At 41.2% G+C, this 17,986-nt stretch overlaps 1 protein-coding gene across 3 annotated transcripts in view; it reads left to right on the top strand.

The window, feature by feature from the left end:
- The window catches only part of CTNND2 (catenin delta 2), a 453,358-nt gene that overhangs the window by 209,608 nt on the left and 225,764 nt on the right, over positions 1 to 17,986 (top strand). For all 3 annotated transcript variants that reach the window (XM_007115618.2, XM_028492809.1, XM_024125559.1), the window contains one exon: positions 13,556 to 13,769. In XM_007115618.2, the coding sequence (XP_007115680.1) occupies positions 13,556 to 13,769 (214 nt within the window). The remainder of the gene's footprint in view (positions 1 to 13,555; positions 13,770 to 17,986) is intronic.

Here is a 17,986-nt window from a genome sequence, read left to right as displayed (position 1 = left end):
TGGCTCACGGGCCCAGGCGCTCCGCGGCATGCGGGATCTTCCCGGACCGGGGCGCGAACCCGTGTCCCCTGCATCGGCAGGCGGACGCGCAACCACTGCGCCACCAGGGAAGCCCGATACTGTAGTTTATTAAGTGTGCGACAGCATTATACCTAAAAAACAATTTCCATACCTTATTTAAAAAGTACTTTATTGCTAAAAAATGCTAACCATCATGTGAGTCTTCAGCGAGTCACAATCTTTTTGCGGTTGATCACTGATCAGAAATCACCGTAACATGGTTACCAGAGGGGAAGGGTTGGGGGGACGTATAGGTAAGGAGTCCGGGGTTTGGCATGTACACACTACTATATTTCAAATGGATTAACCAGCAAGGACCTACTGTACAGCACAGGGAACTCTGCTCAATGTTATGTAGCAACGTAAATGGGAGAAGAGCTTGAAAAAGAATAGATACATGTATATGTATAACTGAATCAACTTTGCTGTACACCTGAAACTGTCACAACATTGTTAATCAACTATGCTCCAATATAGAATTTAAAAGTAAAAAATAATTAAAAAAAGAAATCACAATAGCAAATATAATAATAATGGAAAAGTTTGAAATTTTGCGAGAATTACCAAAATGTGGCACAGAGACGTGAAGTGATAGAGTCCTGTTGGAAAAATAGCACCAGTAGACTTGCTCAACACAGGGTTGCCACAGACCTTCAACTAGTAAAAAACACAGTATATGCGAAGCACAATAAGCCGAAGTACAATAGAATGAGGTATGCCTGTATAAATATATATTTATTTGTTTATACATATACATTTATTGGTAACTGTGTTATATATTATTATATATGTGTAACACTCTAGTGTATATGTATATCAAATTATAGACATGGGTGTGATTTAGTACTAATCACTTACTAAAATTACTAGGGCAGTTGTGATGCTGTTAGAATTTCTAAGGTACCATCCACCTGATGTCTGGAGTAAAGTCTCTTTCCTGGAGTAAAGGATGACACACGGGTTTAGGCTGCACTGCATTGCACTTGATGGGATTTCTTAGTACCTAATTTTTAAAATTTCAAAGGTCACAGACGCACCAAACAAGTGTGTTTTCTTGTTACACCAAGATCCAAGCGTCATATAAATGTTCTGCTTGGGCTGATGGACAAAATGAAGAGTGAATAACATTTAATCAGCTGAGCAGCATCATTGAATAACTCATATTTCAAGATGTCATGTTGCAGACGGATTTCCCTGGTAACAGCTTTCTTTGTGTTCAAGAGAAACATGGTGGAAAATGAGGTTGACACGTTCCGGTTTGTGGATTCTCAAAAGCACTGGTCACAGTGGTTGAACCCGACAGGTGGGGAGCTCTGAGTGGTGGAACTTATGGTTTTGCCTTTTGCTCAGCTTCTGGGATCCCCTGCAGCCTCCACTCTGATTCTGGAGGCAGAGCTAACTGGAGAAGTATGAGACGGGCTTCTCCAGTTTCCTTGCTGGGGCTCAGAGCACAGAGCTAGCAAAATAAGAAAATCAAAGTTCATTTAAACAAATGATTGAGAGATGCAGGAAACCCAGCATGCATGTTACGCTCTGTAAATTCCCAGAGGCCAGGAAAGTGGTCAGAAAATGTTTGATGTCTAGGATATACTTCTGCACGACACCTAATGCCTTCTTTGTGACACTGTCGAGTTAATTCTCTTGCCTCATTGCCACAACTGTCATCCCTCCGCTCAGAAAGCACGAGTGGGTCTCCACATCCTGGCACCTGAAATTTTCCTTGCTCTTGTGGTTTTCAGTGCCAGCCTTAGCCTGGCCCCTTGCCGGCCTCCCAACACTTCCTGGGTCCCGCCTCTGGGAGGCGCTCTATGCAGACAGATGCTCCTCTCCACGCGCCTCCCATGCTCTCCCACCTCCACAGCCAGTCGCTCTTCAGAGCCGTCATCCATGTGAGCTGCAGGAATCCTGGGCTATTGGCCAAAGGAACTTCCTACAAGCATACCGTTCCCTTGAGTTCAGCGATTTTTCTTTAAAATCCCACAAGTCTTATATTCTACTTCGTAAAGTGTCCAAGTCTGATTATAAAATAGTAGTAGTAATAATAATAATAATAATACCCCCCAATCTTTGGGTAAATTTAAGGGCCAACCCTAACCCTACCCTAACCCTTCCCCCCTTCCCCTGCAACCCTACCCTGACTTGTCCCCCACTTTATAAGCATGGACTGCCCCAGGCATTTGAGAATTTAATCACGTTCTACACCGTAGAGTTCACCAGTTTTAAACTTCCTGAAATCAATTCAGCTGTTATTTCTTCCAGAAGTAATTTCCCCGCTCCAGTTCCCAAGGAGGCTGGTTTCATGCCCTTCCTGTGGGCTTCAGAGCACCTTGTTTGTTCCTGTGCATATCTCCTGGCCATGAGATCCTCAAGGAGCATAGAACAGTGCTTAGTAAATATCAACTGAACTGAACAAAACTAAAATTCTTTTCTCAACCAATGTTTACTCCAGTAAGTGTTGGCTTGTTGCTACCACAAAAGAGCCTATGAGCAAATATATCTCCCGGACATATAGGTGACTTTGTCACCTACAATAGAAAAAAAAGAAAAAAAGACATATGCACAACAGGAAAACACTTAGGCAAATTTTATATTCTGTACAATTTTTGTAGGTATAATGAAAGTTTTACTTGATATAGTTTAAATTTTTAAAAATTTAGATATTTAACTTAAAAATACAATAAATGCATAGGAAAGTTTTCTCTACATATCTATCATAACTCCTTTTGGTGGAATATGTTAGGTTAACTTTAATATTCATTATTTGTTATAACCATAGGCTATCTAAGATATGAAACAGTTTCTCTATTATTGCTATGTCTGTATTTAGCATAATTTTATATTTTAGAAAGATGTTCTTTTCCATCTGGCAATAACAGAAGAATCACAACTTTTTAAATGTGCGCTTTCGTAATGCCAGTGAAATAGAAATTTAAATGAGAGGCTGTGTCTTTCATGAACACTTTGCCATCTGTCGGTCAACCAAAAACTACTGTGATGATTATCAACATACTTGTTTTATTAAAAATGAACGGCGAAAAACCTTAGTCACTAGTGATTCCTTTCTTTCGGTCAGACCCCATATTTTTCTACCTGCAACACAGATCTAGAATTTCACCATTTCTCGGCACTTGCATTCCCATCATTCTGATCTAAAGCTACTGAGTTTCTCAAACCTGGACAATCTCACTGGTGTCCCTGCTTCTACCTTTGGGCCCCTACAGTCTGTTCTCCACATGGCACATGCAACAGTCTTTAAATAAGCGTGTTAGGTCAACTCTCATTCCCATCTTCTTCAGAGTACACCCAATGCCCTAGTGGCCAACAGGCCCCAGATCCAGCCCTGCACCACCTAGCTGTCACCCCATGTCATCTCTCTTTCACTCTGCTCCAGCCACACCGACCTCCTTACCCTTACTTGGGACCCTCCATCACTCCCTCTTGTCATTGGTCTCTGCTCAAACATTCCCTGTCATGGTCCCCGGACTGGCCCCATGCAACACCTTCCTGCATGCTCCATCCTCTTTTCCTCTCTTCTATATGGTTCTTATCACCAGAGAAGATCTGGGTTTTGAGGGGCTTAAAGCTTGTACAGTTTGATGGATCCTCTTTAAGGATCAAAATTATAACTAGAAAATTGCTAGGTCCTGCTTCAGGTAAAGCTGCCTCTGTTTTTCACTACTGAAATGATCGTATTAGCTTCTTTGCTGGTTTCTTTGGTTTCTGATTCCTCTACAGATATGTGGACTCCTTTAAAGGAAGGACCCGGTCCATCTCCCCCACTCTGAGCCCAGCACCTGAACAGACTAGCCATTCCATAACCATGGGTCAAAGAAGGACTGTCCAATCTGTACAAAAGTGAAAGCTTTGGGGGTAATATCTGTGGGCTTCCTGCATTCACATCCTGAGGTCTTTTAATAATTTTTAAATAGTTAAGTTATACATCTGCCTTACACAGGTTTGTGTTTTCAAAATTTATGTGCGCTTATCTAAAATTCTCTTTTGAGACGCTGAAGTGTCTGAATTTAGTGTTGCCGCTTACGAAATGTTAGATTGAGTTCAGTTTGGAACACAATAAGGGAGACTTTCATTGGAGGCATTCTTTGTAATTGTCACTACTTAGTGATTTTGTATCTTGTATCTGCAAGGACGGCTCAAAACGTGCGCCAGGTAATGGAAACCATTAGCCATATTTAGAGCATTTGAGTGTGTCTGAGTGGCATCTTTAGAAAACGAATTTGTGGAGTCACTTGAAATTCTTGCTTGTTAAAAAAGAAAAGAGGGGCCTTTCCTGAGTGCTCTTACAGAGTAATGTTGAAACTCGCAGCAATTCTGAGCACCCAGGAGTGTTTGTGGAGGGTGTCAGCTCCTGGTCTCCAGATGCACAGCTCTGAGGCCCCTTTTGACCTGCCGCCCGCTTCACTGGTGGCAGCAAGTTTTTCAGTAGAGAATCCTGCTGCTGGCTTTTCATCCACTTAGACGGACTGTATTTCATTCTGCAATGGGGGAACGTCTAGAAAACTTCTCTGCTTATGATCGCAGTTAACAAGAGGGGAATCGAAAGGGCCAAGGGCTCTGGTATATGTAATTTGTTTGCAACGATTCAGGTGTTTTTTTCCCTTTAAAGTGTTTTGTAAAATGTGTCACTAGGTGGAATAATGATTCACGTTCAGAACAAAAGAAGGGCTTTTTACCTTTATCTCTTTATTTATTTTTTTAACATCTTTATTGGAGTATAACTGCTTTACAATGTTGTGTTAGTTTCTGCTGTATAACAAAGTGAGTCAGCTATACATATACATATATCCCCGTATCCCCTCCCTCTTGCATCTCCCTCACTCCCACCCTCCCTATCCCACCCGTCTAGGTGGTCACAAAGCACCCTAGGCTCTTCATGACTCTTTTTTCTTTCCTTAGATTCCATATATATGTGTTAGCATACGATATTTGTTTTTCTCCTTCTGACTTACTTCACTCTGTATGACAGACTCCAGGTCCATCCACCTCACTACAAATAACTCAGTTTCATTTCTTCTCCTTCTGACTTACTTCACTCTGTATGACAGACTCCAGTTCTATCCACCTCATTACAAATAACTCAGTTTCATTTCTTTTTATGGCTGAGTAATATTCCATTGTATATATGTGCCACATCTTCTTTATCCATTCATCTGTTGATGGACAGTTAGGTTGCTTCCATGTCCTTGCTATTGTAAATAGAGCTGCAATGAACATTTTGGTACATGACTCTTTTTGAATTATGGTTTTCTCAGGGTATATGCCCAGTAGTGGGATTGCGGGGTCGTATGGTAGTTCTAAAAGGTTCCTGTCCATATCTCTGTTTAAAGAAAACTATTTCCCATCAAAATCTCTGAAACGATCTGTTTTACAGCAGTTTGAACATTCACATTCTCATTACCCTCATTATCCTATCATTTACCTTTATCTCTTTAAATGATAGGATAATGAGGGTGACGAGAATGTGAATGTTCAAACTGCTGTAAAACAGATCGTTTCAGAGATTTTGATGGGAAATAGTTTTCTTTAAACAGAGATATGGACAGGAACCTTTTACTAATACATAACTCATACAATATCAGCTACTTCTCTTAAATTGAGGATAGTTTAAAAAAAGAAAAAAAGATGGGCTTCCCTGGTGATGCAGTGGTGAAGAATCCGCCTGCCAACGCAGGGGACACGGGTTTGAGCCCTGGTCCGGGAAGATCCCACATGCCGTGGAACAACTGAGCCCGTGCGCTACAACTACTGAGCCTGCGCTCTAGAGCCTGCGAGCCACAACTACTGAGCCCACGTGCCACAACTACTGAAGCCCGCGTGCCTAGAGCCCGTGCTCGGCAACAAGAGAAGCCACTGCAATGAGAAGCCCGCGCACCGCGATGAAGAGTAGCCCCCGCTCACCGCAACTAGAGAAAGCCCGCGCGCAGCAACGAAGACCCAACATAGCCAAAAATAAATAAAATAAAATAAATAAATTTATAAAAAATAAATAATTTTTTTTTAAAAGGGAAAACATGTTCAGATTCTCCCCTACCATTTTGTTATATGTTCATGCACTTACCTCTGTGATGGTCTTCAGTGCCAGCTGAGGTCAAGTTCAGTGGGGTGGGAGCTGGATTTGGAAATCTGTCCAGGGTGACAAAGATTCTAGGAGTGTAGGGGCTTTTGGATTTGAAAAATAAGGGAACTCAAATAACAATAATAATGTAGTTGTAGACTTGTTTATTCTTTCCCTGTCAGTTTCAAAAACCAAAGAGCTTTCTGCTAGACACAGAGATGAAACCAAAACCCCTACTCAACCTACATCATGGCGCATGAGTAGCATCTGGGAAAAATCTACGGGAAACTAGAACCTTCACAGCCATTTAACTTGTTACTGGTTATATGTTTTGCTGCTGGTTGCATTTTTTTATGTTTATTAGAGGCTAATTTGTTAAAATCAAAACATGGTCCTTCTCTCTTTTTGCCTAATAATTCTCTCTATATTTCAGGAAAAAAATTTCTCTTTTTCCCAGAACTATTATCACCTCAAAATTATTTTGAATGCCTTTTTTTTTTTCCTGGTCAATGCAGTTACTATAACAAGAAAAACCATTGCATTTCTGTTCTTCTTAAAATATAGATCAATTAATTCACTGTACTTCCCTTGGAAATATATCTAGCAAAATATCTCAGGGGTTCAATATTGATGCAGCAGACGTTGATATTATTTCTTAAACATGACCAATACAATTCACACAGCTCATTCGAGAATAAATACATCCCTTATATAATCTCATTAGTGGTATACCAGAATGGATTAATGACATATTCAATAATATTCAGTTTATACACTCAATGAAATTGATGAAGTTATAACTCTGAATTATATGCCTTTCACTGATTCTATCATACGTTATATGAGCATATTATTAAGTTGAGTCATATACTGAGCAGGTAATAAGTCAATTAAGAACATCCTTTAACAAGTTGATAGAGTGGGTAGTTCCTTGACAGATATTTACTGAGCTCATTGTTAAACAATTCACATTTGAGATTTCATTTAATCCTAAAAACAACCCTATGAGACAGGTTCACATTTTGTTCATGTTTTACAGACATTTAAGTAACTTGCCTCGGGGTACATGGGTTTTAAGAGAAGGAGGGATGATTTGAACCCAGTTGTTCCAGCTTCAGAGCCAGCACCACCAAAACACAATAGACCCTCTTTCTAAAACATAATTTAAAAAGAAACATAATTCATCTTGGTTTACCTGTTGAATGGAGAAAGTAGATCACTTCCCACAGCTGTAGAGAGAGATGTATTTTCTCTCAAAATTCTCAAAAATAGTTTCTATCATAAAACCAAAGAAGATTTTAGCCTTTAAGAATATTGTCCTTCTATTTTACTCAGAGGCAACTGCATGTACGTACATCGACTCAAATTATACAGAAACTCCAATGGCTTAACTATGAGGACGAGAAGTGGAGTTCGTTGAGGTAAAATACGTATTTTACAAACTGATAACCTTGCAATTTCGGCATTAAAGTTGACAGTGAGATTCAGTTACCTCTGGTTTCAGATCTACAAACTTTGTATCTTCCAGTAGCTTTTTAAGCAGAGAAAGTTACTTAATTTTTAAACATTCATAAGTAATATAAAACAAGTGTATCTTTTTTGCCAACTTTTCTAACCAACACCATTGAAAAATAACGGTTAATTGGAAATTTACTGAAATCACTGAGTACTTCTTTTTAGTCAGCTTTCTATAAACCAGTTCTCAGACATTGTGTCTTGATCATAAATATCTAGAGCAAGAGGAAGTACTATGTGTTCTTAGTCCTGCAGACTGGGATTTAAATTTACTTTGCATCTCAAGTCCAGCCTAGTTTCTTTTAGCACGAAGCCAGAAGCACAAAAATATATCCATTTTGCTTCCAGTGGACTAGATCCCAGAGAGGCAGAGAAATGTATACCCAGGTCCTCAGCTGTTTGAGGCCCTTATCTCACATCTCTCCTCTCTTCTAATCCCAGCTCCAAATTCCTCTCCCTTTTAAATGCAGAGTAGGTGAGCAATCTCATTTGGCGCCATGAACACATGTAACCCATGCCCTCAGGGTCTCACTATCCTCAGACCTTGCATACTATTTTTCTAAATGAAGACAGGTGCCTCCCAAGAGGAATCCCGTTCCCTGATAACATTTCCACCCGATAGACATCATCATCATCATTAAAATTTTATGAAGGCTGTCATTAACATACAAACACTGCTTTACTTGGATATGTTCTAAATTATTCATTGATGTGACATCAACTTAATGATAATAGCTAATTCATTTGGTAAATGTAGTTTATTCTCAATAAATGCAGATAATGTTAAGAGCACCAGATCCATTAAATGGTGAGGCCCCATTTTTTGCAACGGGCGATATTGCATTACTCGTATTTTTCTTGTATTTAATTTAACTGCCCAACCATTTGTTTTCTGAATTAAAAGGGTTTTTTATATATTCTGCCTTGTTATGAAAGGACAAAGAAGAAAACCATTGCATCCTACTCCTGAATGATTTTTAGATAATTTTAGTTCCAGAGTTTAAATTGAAAAAAGCTCTTTTAAACAGGGGACTGGATGGCAAAAGTATATAAGCTCTTTTCCTTCTTCCCTGGTGCAAACTGGATGAGCTTTACTGATTCTTTGCGCATACATCCCAGCTTTCATCCCCAAGAGACTGTCTACATTAGGTTTAAGAAGGTTCTCTTTGTAAACAACCTAAAAGGACAGGTAGCCGGGCGAAGTTTTGCTTTGTTTGATTGGTTAATTCATTTTTATTTCCCCTGGGTATGGGGTTCATCAGCCTCCAACTTTCTTACTTCTTATATAGATTACTCTCTCCATCTAAATTCCTGAAGTTCACAGAGAAATAAACATGAGCTATTGGCACAGGAACTAAAGTGGACCATGTATCAAAGAATCATTTAATAAACGAATTTAAGATTGTCTAATCAGATTATGTATGAAGAGCCCTTTCCAGTCATTCCCTGTCAAGTTCAAGAAAGTAGGAGATGTGAGATTTGTTCAGTCCAGATCCAACTCAAGCTATTGTTTCCCTATATGTATTTCAGTATTGATAGTTTTTTTTCCAGTCATTTGTATTAATGTAAATAAATTGGAATCACACAGTCAGAATGAAAAGAGAAAGAAACACAACCATAATACACTACTACAATCTAGTAGAATGGCCAAAATACAGAGCACTGACAACACGAAATGATGGCAAGGATGTGTAGCAACAGAAACTCTGATTCACTGCTGGTGCGATGCAAAATGGTACACAGTCACTTGGGAAGACAGTTTGGTGGTTTCTTACAAAACTAAACATCCTCTCACTGTACAACCCAGAAATAGCTCTCTTTGGTATTTACCCAAAGGAGTTAAAAATTTATGTCCTCACAGAAACTTGCACACAGATGTTTATAGCAGCTTTCTTCCTAATTGTCGAAACTTAGAAGCAACCAAGATGTCTTTTAGTAGGTGAATGGATCAACCATGTTACATCTAGATGGTGAAATATGATTCATCACACACACAAAAAACGAGCTGTCAAAACCGTGCAAAGACATGGAGGAATCTTAAATGCATACACTAGGTGAAAGAAGCCAGTCTGAAAAGGCTGCTTACTGGATGATTCCCACTTGATGACATTCTAGAAAAGGCAAAACCGTGGAGACCATAAAAAGATCAGTGATTTCTCCAGGGGTTAGCGAGGAGGGCTGGGGGGATATACAGGCAGAGCAAAGAGGGCTTTTAGGGCAGTGAAATTATTCTATGTGACACTATAATGGTGGATACATGTCATTATACATTTATCAAGACCCATAGAATGTACAACACCCAAGAGTGAACCCTAACGTAAACTGTGTACTTGGGGTGATAATGGTGTGTCAGTGTAGGTGCACAGATTGTAACAGATGTAGGGCTCTGGGGAAGATGTTGATAATGGAGGAGACCGTGCATGTGTAAGGGCAGTGGTATATGGGAAATCTCTGTACTTTCTGCTCAAATGTGCTGTGAACAAAAAACTGCTCTAAAAAATAACATCTATTAAAAAAAAACTTTTTAAAGAGAGAGAAGGAAACTGACATACGATAAGCCCTGCACCATTCTTCCACTGATCTGATCCATAGGTATTGACTCAGCACTCTATGACAGGCATTCTGCTAGTGGATTTGATTTTGTTACGATTTGTAGAGATTGGATATAATATTATATAGTATTTTATTGACTTGGTTTCAATAATGGTAAACCTAGACTTTTTTAAGATTTGACTTTTGAAGAATTCTGCATGAGGATGATGAAGGAAGGAAGAAGAAAGGGTACACTGGCCTGAAATGATAGCGTGGGGACCAAAACAAGGGCCCCGCCTCTTGGATGTGGAGTGATCCATGGGGATGCTTAAAGAAAAATAGACTGCTTTAAAGAAAAATAGTGGGAGAGGAAGTAAAGGTACCTTTTGGAAAAGGAGAGTTTCCCCTGATTATCTTTCAAAGAGAGTTGTACTTTGTTAATGTTTACAGTGGGTTTGTTTGGAGCCCTATAAGAGTTTAAGGTTGGACACAAGAAGAAACTAGAAGAATTGGATGCCAGGAGAAGTTGAAGAGAGGGAGGATCCAGGGGAAAAGCAGAGGGGAAGTGAAGAGGGCAGCACTGGACCCATCCATACCACCAGAGATCCTGCAAGGAATAAAGACCCTGCAAAGGAATGGAAAGTCTGCCCTACCGCTCTCTTTCGGGTCCTGCTGGGAGCGGGGAGGCTGCAGGAGGGGGCAGAACCAAGGACCTGACCATCACATTCACGTCTGTGACGGTCAACTCTGACGAATGTTTGGCTTCAGAAAACTGAAGTAGGATTCTCATAGGCTTAAGGTAAAATTCAATCCCCAGAAAACAAAAGATTTTTATATTGATGATCCGGTGACCCTCAAAATAAGAGCAAATGAAAAAGTTTATCATCTTATTTGTGTTGCTCTAAATGGGTTAAAATAGAATTGAAGGTTTCATTATAAATTTGGATACATGGCATTAATTAGGGTCACACTGAAAACAGCATTTTCTCATTACACATTAAGAATTGATATTGCCTTCATTTTGAATTCATTTTCCCTTTTAAAGCTTTGGAATGGTATTTTAATAGCTTAATTCATTAAGTTATATGAATGGGAAATATATTATCATAAATTAGGAATCTTAACTATAATATACAGAATAGCTGAGGTAGAGAGATGGATTTACTGTACCATTTACCTTTAATACATAACCAATTGGTGAACTGTAAGAATGGCTCTATTACCACTTTTATAATAGTTTCATCATTATTAAAATAATTAAATCTAGATAATTTTAATGTACAGCACATACATGCAGACACAAACACATTGAGAAAATGACATTCATAGTTTAACCTTTTTTGTACAAACGGAAATAAAAATAAAATGCATGTGTTAAAGCTCAGACGTATTTACGGGACACGTGTATAGCAACAGACTTCATCTCTCTCGGCTGAGTGCCAAGCAGGCCCTGGGTCAAACTGTAAGTTGAGAAAAAGTGGTTTTCTGATCCTTTGGTAGCTTTTTCTAATTGCCCCGATGGTCCCTTTAGCCACCTTCCACCGGTACTGTCACCCATGCAGACTGCACAGGCACCTCGGGGACATTAACGCCTGTCTCTACACCCCTGTCCCCCTCTGGGGGTGGAGGTGTGTGGAGGTCTCCTCTCCTCTCCTCTGTCCCTGGTCCTGATCCCACAGGAGGTGCGACACCACAGTCATGTTTTCTAAATTAGGGACCTAGAGTCCGTGAGTTCTGGGAGGATTTCAACTTTCTCTGGTTTCATTTGGTTGATGGATGAAAATAACTCCTCCAGGCATATTCTGAATCGTGAGATGGTCCACCTTATGTGTGAGACATGCATCCTCATTTTTTTGTAAGCTGGTCGCAGAAGAGCTGCCGTAGCCCCTTGGAGACCTTCTTCGATGTTTACAAGAGGGTTTTTTGTTTGTTTGTTTGTTTGTTTTGTTTTCCTTTAAAGAGGAATACTACTCAGTTTTGAGTTAGCTGACCTGAGAAAGAAACACTGCTGTGACAAGTAATCCCTCCGCATTTACTCAAATACTTACTGAACTTCTACTGTGTGCCTGGCATTGCACTTGGAATAGGGATGGGGATCTACCAATGAACAAGACAAAGAGACTCGCCTTCCAAGAATATACATTCTAGCAGAAGACAGACAATAACAAGAAACATAATAAAGAAGTTAGGACAAATGCTATGAAGGATTCTATGATAGGCTAAGGTGAAACAAGACTGCTGGATTGGGGAGGCGATGTGATTCAGATGGCAGTTTTAAACAGTGTAGCTGAGTGGCCTCCTGGAGAACGTGGCACTGGAGCACCGTTGAAAGAGTCTGGGGATCCAGACCTGTGCCCCTGCACATCTGCGGGATGAATGAGTTTTCTGTAATCAGAAAACTAAGTAGGGAAGGTGTCAGATTATATTCATTCATGCCAACTTATAATTCTTCAATCCCTGAGGGATATTGAGGTTAACAAAAGGAAAGAGTATTACCGAGTGAATTGTGTGTATTCTTCTTCCAAATCCAGAAATATTCAAATACAGCTCTGCTAATGAAAACATGAAATGGTCTGTATGTTAACTAGACCATTTGTTTGCAGTTTAAATTTTGAAATGGGTCTGACTCTTAAAGGACAGCAAGGAGAAAACACGTCTGGAAACATAGTGCAAGGGCTTTTTTTTTTTTTTTCATTTACTTATTTAAAAAAAAAAAAAACATTTTCTTTGGGTAAAAAGAACACCCAAATGTAATATTATCTTACTGTTGTTATTAATCAAATACCTACGTTACGCAGAACATGACTTGGTCCTCGTGTGCAGACCAGCTGCCATTGTGGGTGACATTCTTAGTTTCCAGGTCTTCTCAGATGAAAAGACTTGTGTCATTTCTGGTTTTTCATTTGGCTTCTGGTTCCTTTGAAAGGTTGGGAGCATTCCCCTATTAAGCATCATTTTCACATTTTGTACAGCAATCCTGCAGCCCTTTAAGACAGCGGTTACATTTAATAAGTCTTAGGAGTGAGAAGCATTCTTTTGCCCCTGCATCTGCTTCATGCCCTGAGTATGTGGCATATTTTTATAGAGAGAAATGGCTGAGACGCCCATTAGGAGGTTAAAATCATCTTTTCAAAATTCTGCGCCTTGAAAGGAAATGCATTTGAATTTTTATTGGTAGGATATTAAAACAAGTAAAAGCAATAGAATCTAAAGAGAACAATAATTTGTTTTCTTTTCCCTTCGTAAAAGGCCTTCGTTCAGTTCAGTGTAATTAATTGTATTGATAGCAACTACCTCATATGGAAAACCTGTTGGGGTTTAAATAGTGAAATCATCCTCTCTAAGGCAACCTTCCTTTCTCCTTTACTCTTTCAGATAAGGAGACAAGGAGGTATTCAGCTCCTGGTGGACCTGCTGGACCATCGGATGACGGAAGTCCACCGTAGTGCCTGTGGGGCCTTGAGAAACTTGGTGTATGGGAAAGCCAACGATGACAACAAAATCGCCCTGAAGAACTGTGGTGGCATCCCAGCCCTGGTCAGGTTGCTCCGCAAGACCACCGACTTGGAGATCCGGGAGCTGGTCACAGGTCAGAATCCTTATTAACGGCATGACTGCCTCTCAGAGAAATTTCCCGTCATCCAGCACGGTCGCAATGGGCTCACCAAGTATTATGGTCCCGGCCTCTCTGAGAGCTAATAACACCAGTCGTCCCGATGTGTCTCTGTAAATAACAAACGTGAATGAAAGGGCATCAGGTGTCACACCGGTAGATGGGTCATATTAAATAACTAGCATCCAGTAAACGTAACCCTCCTAAAATTCTATGACCGTATTTCAGTCTTTGTCATTTGATTTAGAAGTAGTTGACATCTTACGATACCCATGGGTCACCATTAGAATGACATTAATCATAATTGATGAAAGGACAGGGCCTGTGAGTTATTGGTAATCAGGTATATATTCTGGCTTAGAGTGTGGTTAACAACAGAGAGCTTATTGTACTTAGCAGTTAATTTCTTGGATAAAATATTTATGCCTAGTAAAAGCCCCCAGGTTATATAATATTACAGATTAAGGAATTTCTCAAAAGTGATCATGAGAGAAAGCCTTTCCATGAGCATAGGACTTTGGAGTTTTGTGAAATGGACATAATTATGGTCACTACCTTATAGAGCCATAGGCATAATCAATGAAAAAATGTAAAGCACTTAGCACGGGCCTTTGTGGAATATGTATGGATACAGGAAACATTAGTCATTTGCTATTGCCCCTCACTTTTTAAATGTGCAGTTTTACTTGTTGGAGGGCTATGGGTATCGGTGGTGTCAGTAGAGAATTTCAGATCACTCTTCTTGATTATATATATATGTACGCATATATTGCTGATCTATGTGATATTTGTTTTTTGGCTCATTAAAGTACTCCTTCAAGTCTTTGGCAAGGGGATTGCAAGGTTGACTCTCAGAGAAGGATCTTTTAATTATCCGTGATTCCACTGACCTTCCGTCTCGACTCTAAAAGTTCCTTGAAACGATGCTGATGAGCATGTGCACACTTGCTCATTTAAGAAAATACATTACCGAAGCTAGAGTCATAAATATTTGTTCACTCTTGGGTCAGGACTCCCAGCTGCAGCATATTTTCTTTAACTTACACCCTTTAAGATTATTGTCACATCTCCTTTGCACTCTTAGCTAAATTAGAACTAGACTCCCAATTTTTTTTTCCTTTTGTTTTTTCTTTTTCCTTTTTTTCTTTTCTTTTCTTTTTTTTTTTTTTCTTTAAGTGGAGGATTGTCTTTGTGGGAAAAAAAAACTTGTCAAGGGTTGTGTTATGATAGTCATGTTTCACACTAAACTAGCATGGGGTGACATGGTCAGGGAAGGAAAAACTGTTGTTATGCACATATTATGATGTGTAGGATAGTTTGGGGATGAGTGAAATAACTGAAAACACACCCTGCCATTAAAGTTATGAACACCTGTGCTTATTTTTATGGATCATGTTTAAATTGGAAATGCCTGCAGGTGAAAGGACTCAATGTGCATATGATGGAAAACAAACACCATGGCGCTCTGTGCACTGGCTTCCTTGCCAGTGGATGTATGAGGCCAACACAACTCAAGAACACCCTGCTGTGTACTTACACATCCATTTCGTGATTTGAAAAGAACTGGACTCTACCAAAATTTGGATTTGCTCCAGCACAAATCCCTTGTCTTGAAGCACTCTCTGTGGTGGCTCATCTCATTGCCAGAGAAACTCAGCCTCATGCAAAAGGTTGAGGTGTTGATGGCTTCAATCAGAAAGGAGATGGCAGCAATGCCTGTGCCCCGTGATGCTGTCTACCACGGCACGCCCTGCGCTTCTTGTGATATTTGAAGCTGCTGTGAAAGAAATGAAGGCTGGCTCCTCCCTTGCCTTTAGCTCTGCTTCTGACAGATGCTGGGTGTCACTCATTATGTGCCCCTGAGCAACATCAGAAATTTCTGTGTGAGCCCCATTTGGAAACATCAAAGGCAGATAAACTTTTCAGAATGTTCACAAGTTTCCTTTCCTGGTGAAGCTTTGGCTGTAGGAAAGATGCTTGGACTTGTTATACCTAGAAAACGTACGCCTCTTTTTCTGCTCCTTTTGAGAAGAACGAAAGTTTGCACCCATTATCAAATCATGACCCACTGTTTCCTCATCAGCATGAGCTTGTGGCCCAGACTCTCACCTAGAAAAAACGCTGTCTTCTGCCATGACGCCATCCAAGCCATCAGAGCCGAATGGATTCAGGGCGACAGTGGTTGCTACTTCAATAGATGTTTTCTGCCTTTCCAGAGGCAGGGTCTTATTGTGCCCGGCTGAACTTCAGGCACGAATTTCACCTTTTTCAAAGAAAACTAGGTTGTCAAAACATGAGACTGGCTGAAGCTCCTGGTTTCAGGAGTTGCCATGGTGGATGCTATTGAAAAACAGCGTGCACGTTGGCCAAGCTACCCATCTAGAAAAGGAAGTCCGAGGCAAGCATCTAGGAGAGCAATCCAGCATGGAAGGAACTGCCGCTGCAGGTGAGCCTTTAGGGACCAAGCCTTCTAAATTTCCACGCTGGTGGAAACCTGGGGCCGCCTGGAAGCCTGCCAGGCTCGCTGACTTCCATTTAAACAGAGCAGCAAGATGCAAATCTAGCCAAAGCTGACTCCACTGCCTGAAGAAAAAAGTCAACTGAGGCAAATGGATTCACCTCCAAGAGGCTTAGAGAGTCATTTTCATCTTCAGCACCAGCCATGGTCAGCCTCCAAAGTGAGCTGCGAGAGCTGGGATTCCGTTGGCTCCTGCAGAGCTTTGAGAATCCACGATTTTAGTACCGCCAACCCAATTTAACTTCAGGGTTATCCAGTCCTCCATTTCTCTTATGTGTTGTCCTCTTTCCTCTCCTCTGAGAGTCTTGGACTCAGCTTCTGTGCACGGGTGCTGAATCGAATCTCGGAGACAGAGTTTTGGGTGAAGTAGAAAAGAATAGCTTTATTGCTCTGCCAGGCCAAGGGGACACAGCAAGCTCCTGTGTGTCCCCGTGCATCCTAACCCAGGGGGATTTGGTGAGGAGTTTTATAGCCATAGTTCAAAGGTGGTGTTGCTGATAAGGTTAGGGTGTGTGCAGGGCCTGCACTCCTTTCATCTGGTCTCAGGTGATCTTCTTTTTTTTTTTTTTTTTTTTTTTTTTTGCGGTACGCGGGCCTCTCGGCCCCGCGGCCATGGCTCACGGGCCCAACCACTCCGCGGCAAGTGAGATCCTCCCGGACCGGGGCACGAACACGCGTCCCCTGCATCGGCAGGCGGACTCTCAACTGCCGCGCCACCAGGGAAGCCCTCAGGTGATCTTGATGAGCTTCTCTGGTTCCTTTTAATCTGGCCTCAGTTGGTCTTCTCTAGAATGAAGAATGCTGACATCTTCTATTTATTGGGGGTTTTAGTTCTATAAAGAGCTCAAACGATATCGTTATGTATATTCCTTGAGGTGAACCAGCGCCCTGCCCCAATGCTGCACTGTTGTTTCTTGACTGATCCTCCCTTGTCTCTATGTTCCCTCCCTTCTCTGATTAGCAAATGTTTGAATTTGCCCTTTGGGACCGAGGGAAGGTCATGGAAGCTGCAGTCCGTTCCCTAGAAACAAGGAACGGGGCCGGGGTGGGGAGGGGGAGACACAGAAAGGCTGCTGTGCCTAGCAGCCCCACAGGGTCCTGCTCGGTTTCAGTCTCTGCCCAAGTCTGATGAACTTTCTACTCCATTAAGCCTTTCTCTGTGAGTCCAGGCCTTTCGCTCATTCCTTAGTTGCTCATTTCTCAAATGCTTTTGAATGTCTATGGGCATCCGGTGTGTGCTAAGCCTTGGACATCTGCACATGCAGGCTTGGCGGTCAGCTAACCCACACCAGCACAACCACCTTGATGCTTCTGCCAGCGCCTGCTGTAATGGTTGGGGACCCTTCTGTGAATTGTCACACCCTGGCATTACTGGCTGCTAATCATTAAAAGAGATGTCCTGGCAAACATGTCCATGTTTTAGAAGCTTAACTAGACGAGCATAAAAAGAGGTGATGGCAGGCTTCCCTGGTGGCACAGTGGTTAAGAATCCACCTGCCAGTGCAGGGAACACGGGTTCGAGCCCTGGTCCAGGAAGATCCCACATGCCACGGAGCAACTAAGCCTGTGTGCCACAACTACTGAGCCTGCGCTCTAGAGCCTGCGAGCCACAACTACTGAGCCTGTGTGCCACAACTACTGAGCCCGTGTGCCACAACTACTGAAGCCCATGCAC

This window comes from Physeter macrocephalus, chromosome 8 (assembly GCF_002837175.3).
Source record: "Physeter macrocephalus isolate SW-GA chromosome 8, ASM283717v5, whole genome shotgun sequence".
NCBI lineage: Eukaryota > Metazoa > Chordata > Mammalia > Artiodactyla > Physeteridae > Physeter > Physeter macrocephalus.
Note: the sequence above shows the minus strand (reverse complement) of the source record. Positions and strands in the feature narration are given on the sequence as shown.